General features: G+C 46.5%; 3 protein-coding genes across 3 annotated transcripts; all 3 read left to right on the top strand.

Annotated features, from left to right (window-relative positions):
* The first annotated feature begins 24 nt into the window (after positions 1 to 24).
* Positions 25 to 2,825, top strand: GGS22DRAFT_169973 (uncharacterized protein). The gene has a single exon (XM_047962400.1). It carries the CDS (start codon positions 111 to 113, stop codon positions 2,658 to 2,660), a length of 2,550 nt encoding a protein of 849 aa, XP_047816478.1. The 5' UTR covers positions 25 to 110; the 3' UTR covers positions 2,661 to 2,825.
* Positions 2,826 to 4,613: 1,788 nt separating this feature from the next.
* On the top strand, positions 4,614 to 8,244 carry GGS22DRAFT_181150 (glycerophosphodiester phosphodiesterase GDE1; the record flags this gene model as incomplete). The annotated part of the gene is made up of 4 exons (XM_047963842.1): positions 4,614 to 4,630; positions 4,691 to 4,809; positions 4,871 to 8,076; positions 8,161 to 8,244. The coding sequence occupies 4 exons, from the start codon at positions 4,614 to 4,616 to the stop codon at positions 8,242 to 8,244; spliced, it is 3,426 nt and encodes a 1,141-aa protein (XP_047816477.1).
* Positions 8,245 to 8,651: 407 nt separating this feature from the next.
* On the top strand, positions 8,652 to 12,373 carry GGS22DRAFT_169967 (peptidase family M41-domain-containing protein; the record flags this gene model as incomplete). The annotated part of the gene is made up of 2 exons (XM_047962399.1): positions 8,652 to 11,124; positions 11,189 to 12,373. Coding segments are annotated over exons 1-2 (2,525 nt in total), but the record flags the coding sequence as incomplete, so codon positions are not given.
* Between the last annotated feature and the right edge of the window lie 5,602 nt (positions 12,374 to 17,975).

Genomic DNA, 17,975 nt, shown 5'->3' with positions numbered 1-17,975 from the left:
TGATAAACTCTCCAAATTAGAAGACGAAGCTTCCGAAACGCGGGCAACACCTATAGAAGCCCCGTAGTCGCCAATTGGGGTTCTATCGACCTAGATGGCATACCTCAGGTATGCATTCGTTATGGTCAAGGGCCGCACAAGCGCAGAATTCGTGTCGCTGTCGATTATGCCACCATTCCGCTCACATAACCGTACGCCGATCCACGAATGCGGCCCCGAGACGCAGAGTTTCCCCTGCTGACCTTTTCACCGCGTGTTATACTACTATTCTCGGTGCCGCCACCGTTTTCGATTCGAAAAGGAAAGAGGATAGGAGACATGAACTTGATGAGAGGTTAGAAAAAGCTAGAAATGCGTTAGGCAAATTGGGTGTTCAAGAGTCTTCCGACCGACAAGACGACAGGCCCCGCCAACACGACAGCCATGGGGTGGGTGTGTTGAACGCAATTACTTCCAGCTCTGCACATGCATTGCCACAAGAATTGGTAGCTCTGTGCAATATTGCTCATCGGCCGCTATTATATTCGTCATGGCTACAAACCCAACTTGAGTGGGTGCAGATCGAAGCCGCCATCGTTGCGGAAGAACAAGATCTAGAATATATACATAGAGAACCAAGGTCCGATCGACATTTGGAGATGACAACATCGACGGTTATAGGATTAGTAAATCAACTAATATGGCGGAACCAGACTAACGAAAGCACCCGGAGTCAGGATAATCTAGAAATAAATGGGACACCAACGGTAGTAGATGAATTCTTGAACGAACTTCGAGATACGCTACGGACGTCACATTACCCCAGTTACCATCAACCTTATGCGGATGTCGATGACACCGCAAAGAACCGACTTCTTCTTGGAGAATCCATACGCCGCATTTTTAACCAAGCTACAAGTTCTTCAGAAATTGTAGCTAAGATATCTTACAATCTCTTGACGTCTAGCGCCCCTCCGAGTATTCATACATATAATACTCTTATCGCTGGCTTCAACCGGATACAACGCCCTGATCTTGCCCAGGCAGTTATCGATTCATATATTCACCGGACCACTTGGCCTGCCACCCAGCAGACCATCGTGTGCTTGCTGAACCATTATCGAGGAACTGGTCAAGTGGAAGGTCATCGAGATATTATCCAGCGAATGAGGGGCGTTAAGGATGACGGCCTACACTATCGAATCATTGATAAGAAAGCCATCTACACGCAAGAATGGTTAAAATGGGCCACCGAAAATTGCGCCTCGCGACGACACGCATTTGTGGAACGGGCGCAAAGGGATGATGCTGTATTCAACAGTCTCATTAAAGGTTATCTCCATCGCGGAGAACTTCGGAATGCTAGCATGGCTTTGGTCGCATGTGTGCGCGTTGGAGGTTTCGTCCCCGTTCAAACGCTCCAAGACCTTTTTAGTGCTTGCTTAGCAACTGTCGACTACGCAGCAATACGGAAATTGGTCCGAGGTTTTGTGAAGAATATGCTCAAATTCATGGCCATTGTTAAGAGGATTGTCAACGAAGAACCAGTAGCGGCGTCTCGCCAGGTGGTGATAAGTGTTTCTCGTTTATTAGACATATGCTGGTTTCCAGACATAGATATCTTTGGACCTGTCACTGGAACTTACGCTCGGACGCAACATAGGCTGAGGTCCATATTGACTAGAGTTCAATTTGAACTTGAGATAAGAGAGACTGCAGCTTTATACAGGGCTACGCTGAAGGAGATCCACTCGACTGATCTATTGATTAGTCGTCTTGAGAGAACGACTGCCGCTCTAGAATCTGCTCAGCGGAGCAGGCGAAAGATTATGGAGCCGCTCACCAACTTTTCCAAGATGGCTAAAATCCTTTCAATTGATGAGAGATGCCGTGACATGGAACCAAAAATCAAGAGCATAACGTCGATAATAAACACGTCTATCATCAAATACAAGACACTCTACGATTTCGATCCAACTGGGCTTGTCGCAAATAAACGACCTTGGGATTTAAGCTACCCCCAACAAGTTCGACGAAAGTCGATTATTAATGCTCTTCAAAGGATTCAAATTTATAAAGGCCACATGACGCAAGGGGATATCAAGTTACAACTTCTTCAAAATCTACCCGACCAAGGGCTGGCAAGAAGGCTAGAGAACTCGGGTGGCGCAGAAAACCTAACCATATTTACTCTTACAACATTTTACGCCCCGAAGCTAGGTACCTCCAGGAGATTACGAGATCATAATTACAGCAAGTCTATTAGACAACTGGAGCAGGAGCTCACCGACACTGTAGATACGGCCAAGGCGATTCTATTTGCACGCCTGATCGGTGGGTTTCAGAGCAAGCTGAGGTATAGACACCCGGACTGGAACAAGATGCCTCTCGAAAAACTTGTGGAATATCACATGCGGTATGGCATCTGCAAGGTTAGAAAGACGAAGCAAACAGAGGGTGTTGGATCACGCGACCAACAAAACCCCGCAATAAGAACCAGTCAGGACCCATCAATGGTTCTAGAAGACGCGGACGATGCAAATACCATCGTTCCAAGAGGACATGCATTAGGTGTCGATGAGGGGCTAAATTCAAGCGAGCCGATCACAAAGCCTCGTTCAATGGGTCCATCCGCGTTGCGTGACGAGGATTCACCTTCGCCCGTCGCGGCTTTGGGATGAGGATCCAAGTACATACATAGAAGTTGTGGGGTGAAAATGAGGTATGCCCTGCAGAATAAAGGAGACCATAATTGGATCTGGAGAAGCTTGGCATAAGGACTAGGGAGTCTTGAACCAGGCCTCCGTTCCCCTGTATATAAAAAAATCGTATACATAAGATTACTTACATATATACCTACTTTGACGTTTTCAACTGATCGTTAGCCGATTCCAAAATATTTGGTTGCGCTGTGGTAATGATCATGCAGTTTCCAGACCGATACCGGCTATTAGATAACTGGCCATGTAAAATATGACTATGGTACGTCTAAGTACTATGTAGAACTCATGAGACTATTGGCTTAGCTTTGGATGTGTCTCTTCGTTTCGTGCGTGATATTTGCCATCAACTCTATATCGTGTAAGTGAAGATGCTTAGGTGCGTAAGCCGGTGTGAGGGATTATATTAAGACAGGATACCTACACACATACGTCTATGTAGATACAACGTCGAAATAAGTATAGCAGCATAGAAATAGACTGCCGCATACATTAGATAAACATCGCATTATAACTACCCTACCCACTACATAGTAGCATAGTAGCATGGTAATAAGTGATAAATGATACTGCAACATTGTCACACCTGGGGCTCCCAGTGGGTCTTTGTCCTGTCTTCGGACTTTTTTAAGGGTTCGAGTCTAGGCGGTTCCGATAGACGTTCACTGCAACGTGAGGAAACTCGATAGGATCGGTTTTAATGTCGGCCCAACTTTGGAAAGGGATTTGATGGATTTGATGCCGAGTGGGACTATGTACGAAGTATCTATTCAATGTTTTATAAGATTAGGTACTAGGTAGGTGGTTTGACAGATACATAGGTACGCAGCATGAAGGGGTGAAGCCGCGGTCAAGTCCAGCAAGAAACAAGCACGAACGAGGTACTTAAAGTTCACTAGCGGGCGGGCGGGTCGAAAGGGTGTCTTCGTAACTTATCCCGATTGGCCAATCATAGCTTAGAATCTACATCACGTCTCCCCACGGCAAGGATTTACTGGCCCATGAGATCCCACAAGACTACCTAGGTACGAACCAACAAGAACCTTGAAAAACTCAATGATTTAACCTCACCGCTCGGGAAGGTAAAAAAGCGGAGCATAAATGGGCTATTTAGGGCTTACTGCGTCACTGCCAGTTTGAGAATACAGATAGAGCGATAGAGCGATGGACATCTGGAGCTATGGAGCTAGGCATATACATAAGTATATGTACCTAAAAAGTTAGACCGTTAGGGGTCTCAACTAGCAGAAGTGGCTGCAGAATCTCCCCAGACTTAACCATTAACCACTACAAAGAGGGTACAATTACACAGGCAGTGACACGCTTCGTCGTGTGGATTGTGGATTCTTAATAAGTACATACCTACCCAGTGCTTCTTATCCTCACCTAGACGTTTCTCTTCTTTCCTACCCACTTCTGCTGCTTCTTACCTTCTACAAAGGTAAACTGTCTTCCCTCTCCTCCCCGAGTCTGATAGACATATCAATGGCTCCAGATATCTGCCATCGACAGCAACAAGAGGCACAGTCTACCGGTTACTCATGATACCCACCGGCCACATCATCATCGTTCGATCAACTCAAGACTCAAGTATTAATTGAGGTCGTCGTCGTTACGTCGATGTTGTAGATTTCAACCGTTCGCAATCACAAATTACTTCTCCATCGATTGCCAATACGCAACTCACCATAACCATTGAACAGACGTAAGATCTGCTATCAAGAATCGTAGCTATAGTGAATCTCGAGCTAAACACATCATAGGTATTACATTTGTCACTTGGTCCAAGTCACACGTGTAGCTCTGTTTGCTACTTGGCTTAAGCTACTTAACGCACTACTCAATTTTCATTCTGCCACTTCAACTCATTCTCTCTTTCGTATACGTACCCAAACAAGACAAGAAAAGGACACGATGAAGTTTGGTAGAAAGTAAGTTTGAATACCTAGCTCTATATCCACTCGCGAACAGAGGCTCACAGTTTACCATAGCTTACCTCGCAACCAAGTCCCCGAGTGGGCGGCTTCGTATATCAATTACAAGGGCCTTAAGAAGTTGATCAAGGCAGCTACAAAAGCAGCACAAGCGGGAGAGAATGTTGATCTAGCAGGTGGGCTAATTTCTTCGACGCTACGTCGATGCCGGTTGTATCCCCTAACCTAATCCAACAGAGTTTTTCTTCGCTCTGGATCGTAACCTCGAGGATGTCGACTCATTCTACAATAAGAAGTTCGCCGAAGCCCATCGCCGTATCAAGCTTCTCGAGGATAGATATGGCAGGAGTCCCGATGTTGTTACCGATCTAGATGATCAAGAGAGCGAGGAACTTATGGGAGCTCTACTTGAGCTTCGGAATCAGCTTCGAAACCTCCAATGGTTCGGCGAAATTAACCGCAGAGGCTTCGTCAAGATCACGAAGAAGCTAGACAAGAAAGTACCTGATACGACTACCCAGGAACGGTACATCACGACGAAAGTCGACCCTAAACCGTTCGCCAAGGATACAACTACCGTACGATTGATCAACGAGATTAATAAATGGCTATCGGCCCTAGGGGATGCCCAGAATCTTGACGATGCCGCATCAGTAAATTCTACACGTTCAGTTCGTTCGCTCGGAAGAGTGACCGCCAAGGCCATGTTAAGCGTTTCACAAGCTATCCTCGATAAGCTCGACGCAGCAATTCGCAAGGACGATGTAACGACCCTGGAATCTAGCCTAACCTCTGAAAAACTGATTACACCAGAACAGGTTTCCCAGGAAATGTTGCTAAGCCTCCTCCAACGTTCAATTTCCGCCCGATCAAAGGCTTGTATCGCGTATCTTTTGAAACAGATTAAGACGTTAGAAGAGCCGAATGATTTGAACGAGCGGAACTGCGTCCATCGTCTAGTCATCCATATTGGGAGAAGTAAATCGTCTCTAGCGAGTGATTTAGAACCTAACGCGGTTTCCCTCCCAATCAAATCTCACTATAATAGTCATTATGTTGCACCGGCTCAAGTCAACGGTTCCACGACAGCACGTTCCGCTAATGGAAATGGTGCAGATCCACAGCTGTTGAGCAAGGAAGACGATACAGTACAGGTTCTATGTTATCTTCTAGACTGCCTCCAGGAAGAGCAGCGCGCTGCGCTAGTCAGTAAAGATTCCCTCGGCCGCATCCCCTTACACTATGCGGCGCAATTTGGGTTTGTCGTTCTTTGCCAAGTCATCATGGCAAAAATGCAGGAATGGGGGCAATTCAACGTCGAGGACGGGATTGATGCTCCACAGTGGCAGGATAAAGAAGGCAATGCGCCACTTCACCTCGCTGTTATTGGCGGTCATCCGTTGACTACAAAATGCCTTTTGCAGGGCGAGAATTGGCAGGGACCGACTCACAAAGACGGAAGGAAACCTGTTTCCAAGTCCAGTGCTGTGTTGGCATTGGCTACAAAATCGAATTTCGTATACATAATACGATTGCTGGTAGAGGCTGGTGTCGATATCAACTGGCAGGACGAGACAGGCGAGACCGCACTGCACATTGCCGCTAGGTTCGGACATGCCGAGTGCGCTAAGATCTTGCTCAATGGTTCAGCCGAGCAGAAGGCAAACTTGGAATTGACAGAGAAGTCGTTTGCGTGGACTCCTCTACACATATCAGCTGTAGACGGCCATCTTGATGTGGCACAACTCCTAGTGGAAGCTGGAGCAGATGCCGGGAAAACTGACTCGTTTGGATGGACGGCGAAAGAGCACGCCGCTTTAAGGGGACACCTGAAGATTTCAAAACTTCTTGCGGAGTACACAGTCAACTCCCCATATCTTAACGCCATGGAAGACGACCAAACGCCATCCTCTGGACCGTCGACGCCTCCGGAGACATCATCCCTCGAAGACCGAAAATCGGATGGAAGCACTCGAATCGCAGAGCCGATTAAGTCTTTCGGACACCGCTACCTTAGGGACCGCAGTCTCGTGTTGGTGAGTTTGGGTTCTATGGATATGCGGAAGAATACCGAAGCCGTTAAGCTCGACCGCGTTCCCCTGACGGAAGCCCATACGAATCAACTCGACACAGCTCTGTCTATTGTGGTTTCAGCGCAAGGCGCTCAAGGAGACCCTACTATTATTGACCTGCCCGTGCATGAAAACATCTCCACCGAGCCAATCTTGTTCACTACCTCGGACGCTTCAAATGTCAGGCTACTCTTTGACATTGTGCCGACGTACTCTGGAAACGAGAAAAATAAGATAGGCCGCGCTGTGGCATTGCTATCTTCAGTTCGTCCGTCAATTGGAACGAAACGAATGAACCTTCAGGGTGATGTATGTGTGCCAATAATGGGTGCGAATTTGGAAGTCATCGGTGCAGTCAACTTCAATTTCCTCATTATTACACCATTCTCCCATCCAAACATGGAAATCAACTCACAGCAAACGTACTGGAAGAAGTTGTCCTCTACTATGGTCTTTGGTCATCGTGGCTTGGGCAAGAATTTCCTTGAGAATAAGTCGCTTCAGTTGGGAGAGAACACAGTCTCTTCATTCATTGCTGCAGCGAACCTGGGAGCTCACTATGTCGAATTCGATGTCCAGCTAACTAAAGATCACGTCCCAGTCATATATCATGATTTCTTAGTAAGCGAGACGGGGATAGATGCGCCAGTTCATACATTGACATTGGAGCAATTCCTTCATATCAACAATGAGTCGCAATCGAGATCCGGAAGAGTGTCGCCGGAGAGGAAGAAAACGGAGACGAACGGAAACGGTGCGAAAGAGTCCGGGTCAAGGCAACGGTCTCTTTCTATGGACTTAGCCAAGGGCGTCAAGGACAATCTTAATGAGCGTATGAAATACACGCTCAACTTCAAGCAGAAAGGATATAAGGCGAACACTCGTGGCAATTTCGTCCAAGCGCCCTTTGCCACACTTGAAGAACTCTTCAAGAAAGTTCCGGAAAATGTAGGATTCAACATTGAGATGAAATATCCTATGTTGTTTGAGAGCGAGAAAGAAGATATGGATACATACGCGATTGAGCTCAACTCATTCTGCGACACAGTTTTAGCCAAGGTCTACGACATGGCCAAGAATCGCCACATCATCTTCAGCAGCTTCAACCCAGACATCTGTCTCTGTCTCAGCTTTAAACAGCCTAGCATTCCGATCTTGTTCCTGACTGACGCAGGAACGGAAGAGGTCAGCGATATCAGAGCTAGCAGTCTTCAGGAGGCTGTACGCTTTGCTAGCCGGTGGAACCTCCTTGGTATCGTGAGCAACGCGGAGCCGTTTGTAAACAGCCCTCGGTTGGTTAAGGTAGTCAAACAGACCGGGTTAGTCTGCGTTAGTTATGGAACGCAGAATAACAACCCTTCTCTAGTCCAGGTATGTCGCCCCATTATTTTCAATTGGCTCATGCCGTTTGCGCAAATAAAAGAACAAGAACTAATTGAAATATTTTCCATTTAGCGACAAGTCAAGGAAGGTATTGACGCGGTAATCGTGGATAATGTATTGGCAATCCGCCGGGGATTGACCAAGGATGATGATTGATTATCATGCTGGGTATCTATTGATGTCTAGGACTGAGGGGTGGAATTTGAAGTGTTGATTTTAATGAGTAAATCAGCATTCATGTCATCTGTGAAATAGGTACTAGTAATCTAAATTTACAGAGTGCCAGGTGTGATAATATTTGACGTGTGTTACGGCATTACGGCGCTATCTGTCCCCTACAAATCGTGACTTCCCGTAACAGCGGGGGTTCTAAGATCGGAGCTCCGACTGTGACGACATTTGAAAGCTGCCTGAAACCGATAATACCGATAACATTGTATCGGTGGTTGAGCAAATTGTTGAATAAATTATGCACTTAAAACGATCCCGGCGGCAGACTTTTGCCGAATACCGGCCGATTGGTAAGGACAGCCAATGTTGCGCACCTGCCGGTCATCACATCACCAGAGGCAAAAGGAAAGTTCGAAAGATTCGAACTTCCCTCACAGATTCGCCGCAAATCCACAATTCTCGATTATTTTCTATCGCGATTTCCAATTCCTAAGGTCTTACAGTTAGCCTTAGGAGAATGCCGCCTCTTCCCTAGTTACGAACTAGAAGCTACCCGCTCTTTCCTTTTCCTTAGATTCATTTCTACAGTATTTCCGATTTCCGAATTGATTGGATTTGATTGAATTGGTGGCGGTCGGCGATCCTTTCTGTACTCTATCTATTCTTTACATCATCGCCGTTGTTGCGCATACGTGATATATTTTTCAATAACTTTGTTAAACCCAAGCAGAGAGTATTTTCTACCGTTTGTCTCGGCTGACTAGCCATCTGCGCGCGCCGAGTCAAGTCGCCATGGCGTTCCAAACGTCAGCTCTTCCGAGCATCGCGGCGGCGACAACGGACCTGTGGCCATCAATCCTCAATACTGTGATGGTACCTTTCCGAACATCATCGCTCCCGTCCTTGAATCCGAATGCGCTTCAACCTAAGAAAGTCGAGCCAAGATTACAACCAACGAAATCGAATGTCCAAACTGAGGCCTCTGCCGGTCTGCCCAAGTTCAAGCTTCCTGAATTTCTTCAGAATGCTCAACTTGACGCCCATCTCCCAACCGCTACATATATGAATACTATCCCCGCTCCTTTCGATATCCGTTCGTCGATTTCGACAATGCGGCGTGCCACTCTTTTTGCGGCAAGCCCTGTTGCACTTCGTTTTCAACCGCAATATGTACCGCTTCGATCTATGTCTACCGCGACCTCTCTACGTCCATTCTCGAACCCGCTCATGAAGATCAATATGATGAATATGCCTCAACGGAGATCTTTCCAGACTGGTGGATTGTCTAGGAACCTGCTCGCTCATATGGAGGAATCTGCCAACAGAAACCCGACAAGTGCCACTGCTCAGAATGCATTCTACCAATCCCTCCTGAGAGCGAATATGCCTGCTATTATCATCGAGAGATATCAGTCTGGACGGTTTGCAGCAAATCCTGCAGCAACTGAAGCATACCACAAAGCACTAAGTATGATAAGTCCTAGTGCAGGTCAGGGTATGCGAGAGGAGGATATCAGCCATACTATAAAGAATCTACCGGGAGATCTCACGGCTACACAAATCCAAGCTGTAACTCAGGCTCTAGCCGCCCGATCTCGCGGTGGTAATCTAGCGGTTTCCACCAAAGGTGGTCAGGCAACCGGTGGAAAGGATGGTCCTCTTCATGTTGTCGTCGACGAGACACTTGGTGGTAGCGTCTTCCGTTGGGTCAAATTTCTCTTATGGTTCTGTCTGTTTACTTATCTGAGCTTGGTTGTTGTGACTATGCTCATTGAGGGTTTAAGTGTTCTTAAGCGGCCCGGAGGCAAAGTCGAAAGCGAGGTCAAGGCTGAGCACCAGAAGACTCGATTCTCGGACGTCCACGGCGCTGACGAAGCTAAGGAAGAATTGCAAGAGATGGTTGAGTTTCTGCGCAACCCCGACAAATTCTCGCAGCTCGGTGGCAAATTACCCAAGGGTATTCTGCTAGTTGGACCTCCCGGTACTGGAAAAACTCTTCTTGCTAGGGCTGTCGCCGGCGAAGCTGGTGTTCCGTTCTTCTACATGTCCGGTAGCGAATTCGATGAAGTCTATGTCGGTGTCGGTGCCAAGCGAGTGAGGGATCTTTTCGCCGCTGCGAAGTCTAAGTCACCCGCCATCGTCTTCATCGACGAACTCGATGCTATTGGAGGACGCCGTAACGCGCGCGACGCCGCATATGTTAAGCAGACTTTGAACCAACTTCTAACTGAGCTCGACGGTTTCGATCAGACCAGTGGTGTTATTATCATCGGTGCTACGAACTTCCCCGAGATGCTGGACAAAGCCCTTACGCGACCCGGTCGTTTTGACCGTCACGTCACCGTCGATCTGCCAGATGTACGCGGTCGTCTTGCCATTCTGAAGCATCACTCCAGGAAAATAAAGTCCGCTGCAGATGTAGATCTCCAATCCATCGCCTTGGGTACTTCTGGCCTTTCTGGAGCCGAGCTAGAAAACATTGTCAACCAAGCTGCAGTTCACGCTAGCAAGGTAAAGGCTTCCATGGTCAGGAAAGAAGATTTCGATTGGGCCAAGGACAGAGTTATCATGGGTGCCGAGCGAAGGACTATGGTCATTAGTGCCGAAGAGAAGGAGATGACAGCCTATCACGAAGCTGGTCATGCACTTGTCAACCTTTTAACTAAGGGTTCTGGTTCAAGCCTATACAAAGTTACCGTTCTCCCCCGTGCCCATTCGTTGGGTCATACCGCAGCTCTTCCGGAAATGGACAAGTATTCATACACTATCAGCAACTACCTAGCTCGCATAGACATGTGTCTAGGAGGTAAGCTTGCGGAAGAGATCGTGTACGGACTCAACTCGGTCACCAGTGGCGCTTCATCGGTAAGACGTCTCCGTCATAATGTCCCTTATACTCAAAGCAATATGTACTAACATCCCGCCTCAGGATCTCAAAATGGCTACCGCTGTGGCCTTCGATATGGTTGCAGGCTTAGGAATGTCGGCTAAACTTGGAAACATGGAGTATAGGAGCCGATACGATACTCTGAGCAGTGAGACCAAGGCCCAAGTCGAGTCAGAAGTCCAGCGTACGCTCAATGAAGCTTATGAACGCGCTCGCAAACTCTTAATCGACCACCGTAAGGAACTTGACTTATTAGCCAAGGCTCTCGTTGAATACGAGACACTAAGCAAAGAAGAAGTTGAGAAGGTCATCCGAGGAGAGAAGCTGACTAATCGTATTGCTGTCCCGAAGGGTCCCATGACTGTCCCATCATCTGCTAAACCTCCGGCTCCAGGGGAGTTGGCGCCTATTCCCGGAACAGGAGAAGATGGTGGAGGACCTCCGCCTCCGCCACCAGTACCTCCAGCACCAGGTGGACTTGCTCCAAAGAGTGAATAGATAATCTAACTATTAGGAATGAATAAGATCATCTATTTAAGGTCATTTTACGTGGGACCTGTCGAAGACAGCTAAGCGTTGCCCTGTCATTAGGCATAGTAACGAGATGCCGGGAATGGAATTGTGTTGGGCGGCTCACTACATACACATATGGTACACGTCACGGTTTCCATACCAATCCGAAGGGGTAGAAGAGCACTTGAAGAGCTGTCTGCCTAGGTATGGTCCAGTTGTCCACTTACTATGTGCCTGCGTGAGACGAGGGTGGGATCCGCAGGAATGGACAACGCCTGTATGGCATCGCCGCTTCTTGCTATTACTCCTACCGAATCGATGGGAGCCGCCAGTAGATAATCTACTTTGCTTGTGTATGTGTCATAGGGAGGGCGTTCCTATGTCAAAAATTAAAAAGCATGTATCGAGTGTAACGTTAGAGTGGTTAATCGGGTCTCTTACGTTCGTTGAACGGAGAGACTTTTGAAAAGATTCTTGGCTTTGATGGGGTTTGTGTGTGTGAGATGATTTGAGATGATAGTGATGACATGTGATGACATGTTGTACATCGTAGGTAAAGAGGTGAGGTTAGATTCTTTCTGTTTTGTTCTTTGCCTTTGTGGAGTCTAAAAGTAGCCAAGCGATATAACTTATGTTATTTTGCTTCCTTATCATTCTCATGGCGAGAGACCAGCATCGTCTACCTACCCAGGATTCAAGTTGATATTCACCACCATACCATTCATCTTTGTAGCAGTACAAGATCTCCGAAGAGGCTTTTCATCCTAAGTGTACCGATTCATAGCGTGAACTATATTCCTTGGACTCATGTTTGCCTTTTATATCATAGGAGTCGGCAGTTAACGATACTTATAGTAATTAGGTCAGCTGATTCTAACCTTGGAATATAAGAGTCCACGTCACATGTTACCTCTATCATAAGCTTTTTATCGATATTACGTTGTGCACTACTCTGTAGGTACTCCAAGATATATATTTTTAATCGTGTTGTCGAGTATAATTCAGTCTCGTGGGAGTCTATAAGGGAGTCATACAACAACAACATTTACACGTCACGATTATGGAATTTCAACAAACGTTAATGTAGTTCATTCCGGAAAGCTAGCAATATTATTAAATATAAATGATCGCTTTAACTGTCATGATAGAATTGGTATATAAGGTCACAATGTTACAGGAGGTATTTGAGGTAAATTTCTGCCTCTAAAGATGCCATGAAAGGTTGAAATGGCAATGTGAATTTAGAAAGCATCATGATTCTAATGGAAACCCCAAATGTATGTGTATGCCTACTTCTACTAACCTTTATACACCTAGGTAAGCTCATAGATGGCGAGATCTAGAGACTCGGACTTAATATTTACTCATTCTAAGGATTTTACAATTTTGCCAATTTCTGAATGAATTTCTCACGAGCTCATTCCCGGAGCACCATCGGACATAGTAAGTTCAGACTAATAGATTTAAGCTGCACTAAGAATTTTCCGTAGATTCTTCTTCCACAAAATCCCGTATCATAAATCACGAACGACATGTAGATTGAATATCTACCTAAGGTACGTAGTAAATACCTACTCAATCATTTTCCAAGCTAACCATGATACTAATTTCAAAGTTAACCTACTTAATAAGATACGACGAAAATGGCTTCGGCCATTTTAACTTCTTCTAGGGCACTCTATATTCACATCTTCTTCTTAGGGACTAGGAACATCGCTAGCAACAAGACTAAAAAAAAATAAGACATACAACACCAGGGATTCGCTAGTCGTCACCGACCCAACTACTGGTCCGGCGGTATCTGGTTTATCAAGGGGAGAGCGGACGGGATCCCGAGTTCTCCAGATCCTATGGTCGTATGTGTTTGAGTTCTATACTAATGAGACATATAAGCCATGCTAAAGAGCCACCAACCCCTTTACCGAATTCGAATTTCTGAAGTTGTCCGAATTCGTGCATTGTGATTAGATAGGAAAGGAACTAGTCTTATGGAGTAAGGAGGCTGCCCGATATGTAACGACTCGGCATAACAGCCTCTTGTTAATGACTGGGAGTAAGGATAGGTTGGGAATAGCGCGGATTTTGCATTATCCCCTTTGGGCTCATGACGGCAAGCTTTGAGATGGGATGTCTAAAGCTCCTAACCGACTCGTCTAGATGGATATTAGTTCTATTACTGTTCTTTATGCTTTGGCGGCCCGATGAGAAAAGCTTACTGACGGCAAGCATCATCCCTGAAATAGGACTCGAATAGTGAGGCATCTTGCGCCCCTCTTGGCATATACAACGGCGACGTAATTAGGTAAGTAAGCAACGTCGGTCCAATTCAGGCTTGCGCTTTGTCGCTACCAACGTTGTGCAACTCGGCAGTTTGCTGTATTCGGAAGGGCAAGGTTCTAAACAAGGCTTTGTCGTCGAATTTCAGGCATCAAGTAGACGTCCGTGGTCGCGAAGACTCGGATGTCCTCCCTAAAAGGTCAGTGCGAAACTGATACTTTGGCATATTACGAAACTACCGGCCTCTCCCAATATCAGTCAATTCTTGGGACACGCGAGAAGCACGGCGGTGAGCGTGGATTGGGAAGACGGATTTTACCACGGTGGGCCTTACTTCGTGAGAATATGTCTATCTTATGGCTTAGATGAGCTAATTACAAGACCTTCAGACGATCACGCCTTCAGCTAGCTGTTGTTTAAGGAGATGCTAATCTAGTTCCTTGATGCAATGAAGTCAACTTTAGCCGCGTACCCGTTAAGGCTCTTGGGTGATCGACGATGCCTTACGTCTGGTTTTACACCTTCATCATTGCGGTAGAGCCTAACTTACTACCTAAGCGACGCGTCCTTAAGGTTGTTAGTACAACTCCTAATAGCATTCCGAGATATTTACCGGAAGATGATGCCAGGGGACAAAGTGTTGGTAGCGAGTCTTCGGCTTCTCCTATTACCTTGTGTCTTAATGGGATAACTATGGTTATTTGATTACCCTCATGCTTCGACAAGGTTGATCTATTCCAAATGCCGTACTTTGAACGTTTGATACGCGGCTGAAATAATTGTGTTCGCCAACGCCGCGTGTCCCGAGGCCTTGGACTTGGAATGAATATCGGCTTCTCGTGCCCGAAACTGTGCCGCCTCGTAGGTTCAGCCGCGTGTGGATAACGTTCCTGACAAAGGGCGTCGGGGCCAAATTGTCGGGTTCAGTAAGGGGGAAGTTCAAGTTCAAGACAAGAACTTAGCTCCCTTGCATTTTTACTTTTGCATGTGTAGCTGTACGATATGAAACATACTTTGACAGCTTCTAGAAAGAACGGGTGGCTTGTTAATGGGAAGAACTCATGTATCCTAACTGATTTTGACACTTTAATTAATATGTCACATATAGGGTCCCTATATCGTCATATTTAACTTGAGCATTAGTCAGCTATGATAAACACCATACAACGAATAACTCATGTCTATTAGAAAAATAAGGGTTGGTTTTGATTCCCGGAAATATCCATGATTCTCTTTTCGGTCCCGTCAGCTCCCCGTTAACACAGCCCGGGTTGATGTCTTTGAACATAGATTCACAAGAGGTATGTATGTTCTTGGCTTCTTTCGTGATTCCCAACAGAGAGGATGATAGGACGTAACAATAATAAGAGTATCCCATATTACCAGGTTTAGGTGAATGTTGAGGCCACTCAATCAGCTTCATGTGTGCAATGACCTGTTTGTTTCCATAGAACGGCTACCTACTGAGGATGTTTGCTACGAATCAATTGCTGGGTTGCGTGTCTAAATATGGACCGACATAACATTGCAGATGTCTGTCTCAGTTTATAGAGTTAGTCCCGTGATGAAATTTACTACTAGGTAATGTAATAATATGACTTCTAAGTATTCTCTATGCGGGTTCCAGCTGGGTTGTCTGCCGGCATACCGTCTGTACATGAGATCCCCCCATCCTACGATCAGCCTCACAGGAGGCTACATGTATACCACCCTCTTGAACACTAACCGAGGCAATCTTGATCCCTTTCTCCGGCACGCGTCGAACTCTACTGCGTGGGATAGTGGCGTCGGCTGAAAAGTGGCTTGCAGGACGGCACGTATAATAGGTTACACGGCGTTTCGGAATTTTCCCTCCCGGTGATATGCACTGGAACGGTCCCGACATATGATCTGATCGAGAAACTACCGGTCTGCAACTATCGTAAGTTTTCCGGGTCTAGCAGAGATCGCTTCAATGTGATATCGGCCCCGACGGACATAGGGGTTGCAATGAAAGTGCCGAGTGGTGACCGGGTAGCTGGGTTAGATCCCATCTCAAGCAATCCTTACGTATCGTATTCACTTGTTTGCAGTTGAGGTAGGGAGTGCCTACCAGCTATGCACGACAAATCCTTTGGGAAATCTCTGCGCCATGCACCACCTTTGCTTTACAAACAGACGGCAAGGCGTACAGCGCCTAGGTAGGTAGATAGTAAACTAAGCCATGTCAGCAATCGGGAAAAGAGTGTCTCATTCGGTGCCGAAGGCTCTCTGTTCAATTTTATTTCGCTCTCATGGAATCGATTAAACACGCGGTGAGGGAGAAGGGAGTCCAAGATAACACGATTGTAGATAGTGTACCAATCACTCCACGAACGACAATCTATCTTCGGATGTCGCTATAAGATACCGACAGCATGGTAAGCTAATGATCGCGCAGATCTAAGTTCAATGAACGGATTAGCCTTATTTTCAAATCTAAGATCGCCCTTGAGATGTAAGATTCCTCATCGCCCGACGAGCCGATGCGCTCCATGAGGCTCTTCATGTACGATGTAGTTAATTCTGCGAGAAATGCATCCACGTCGCCGACGTATGTTCAAGTTATGCTAAGGCGGGTGGAATCGTACGATGCTGTCTCACTGCGAGATCCCGCACCCAGTACTCTGGGACGCCGGCGCACCTGCAGTCATCATAGGTAGGTAACGCTTAGTCGAGTCGGTGTTTTTGAGAGTTACTGCCAAGGAGAGAAAGGGCGGTTCGTAGGTTTGTCTTTGAGATCCAACTAGACGAGATGGAGGATGCTAGGAGGTTCTGGAGGGATAATAGACATCTCTCGGCGTCGACATTCGGGATTGAAGGCTGCAAGACTTCTTTCGAGGGCTTCGCGTACCTCGTAACAGATTCTCTATCGATTTCCTCTTAGGTTAATGATGGCCCATAGGCGTATCACTCAGGGGAGACTCTTACTAGCACAAACGAACCTCCTGATGCCGCGACCGAAGATCTTGCAGGACTCCCTAGAGGCACCGCCCACTCGAAAACGTAATTCACTGACGCACCTTAGGGCTATTCACGCCTAAGTGAAGAACACACCAACTACTCCTGAGAATACCCCTTACGTTAGGTCAGAACTTCAGAATTACTTAGCGAAACATCGCACAAATTCAGCGAAAAGGAGACGCATCAACATCTCAGACATTTGCAATTTCTTAAGCACCCAATTTTACCTGATGAAGCTTAGATTACCTAAATCCTACGTCTGAGCACACTCATGTGCTCGGGTCTCTTGCGCCTCTGTGGCTGTAGAATCTTAAGAGAGCGAAAAGTTATCATACCACAAGAAATATCTAAGGCTCATATGAATCTTAAAAGACCACTGTCTTCTGTAAACTGGTTCTAATATCTATGCAGGCGGCCGCATTTGCGTTTCACAGTAGCCTACTCGCCACTGCCCAGAGGCGTCTGTTCGCGGTACCCCCCTGGGTGTTGACATACATATTCGTACGTGACTTGCAGAATTAGAAGGCCGTTGGGCTTCAAAGAGGCGGTGTGATTGGGAAAAATTCAATTGATTCTTCTTCTACACTATATCATCGTTACCGAGTGTCATCATGGCAGATATGGGAACAGACGAACTAAGCCTTTGGTTTGGGTGATCCTTCGTGAACAGAAAAGGGATAGATAATAAGCAATAGTAGAGCTCGGGTTGGCGAACAGACATTCTGACGAGCAGATCCTGGGGAGGAACCCGTGCGTGCGCATCTGCACGATTGTAGCGCGGTAAGACAGGAGATGGCGACAATAGCACGTCCACTAAGTACTAACGATCGTAGTGATTCCGTAGACCGCCTCAAACGTATTCGTCACTAATTACTAGGTAGGTAGTAAGTAGTATAGTAGTTGCTGTAGGTTGCGTTAAACTGCGTCTAACTTACATAATGTCTAGCTTATCGCCAGTCTTCTCGTCACTTGTCACTTGACTAGACTCATCCTGATCGCGAAATGCAGCCCAGACGCTTTGATCACACTTTACATCTGATTTTGGACGCCCCCCGAA

Source organism: Annulohypoxylon maeteangense (assembly GCF_022496945.1).
Source record: "Annulohypoxylon maeteangense strain CBS 123835 unplaced genomic scaffold GGS22scaffold_15, whole genome shotgun sequence".
Taxonomy (NCBI): Eukaryota; Fungi; Ascomycota; class Sordariomycetes; order Xylariales; family Hypoxylaceae; genus Annulohypoxylon; species Annulohypoxylon maeteangense.
This window is presented reverse-complemented; position numbering and strand designations above follow the sequence as displayed.

Bases quoted from the DNA above. Each gene is read 5' to 3' on its own strand.
- GGS22DRAFT_169973 (XM_047962400.1), top strand. From the start codon at position 111: ATGCATTCGTTATGGTCAAGGGCCGCACAAGCGCAGAATTCGTGTCGC.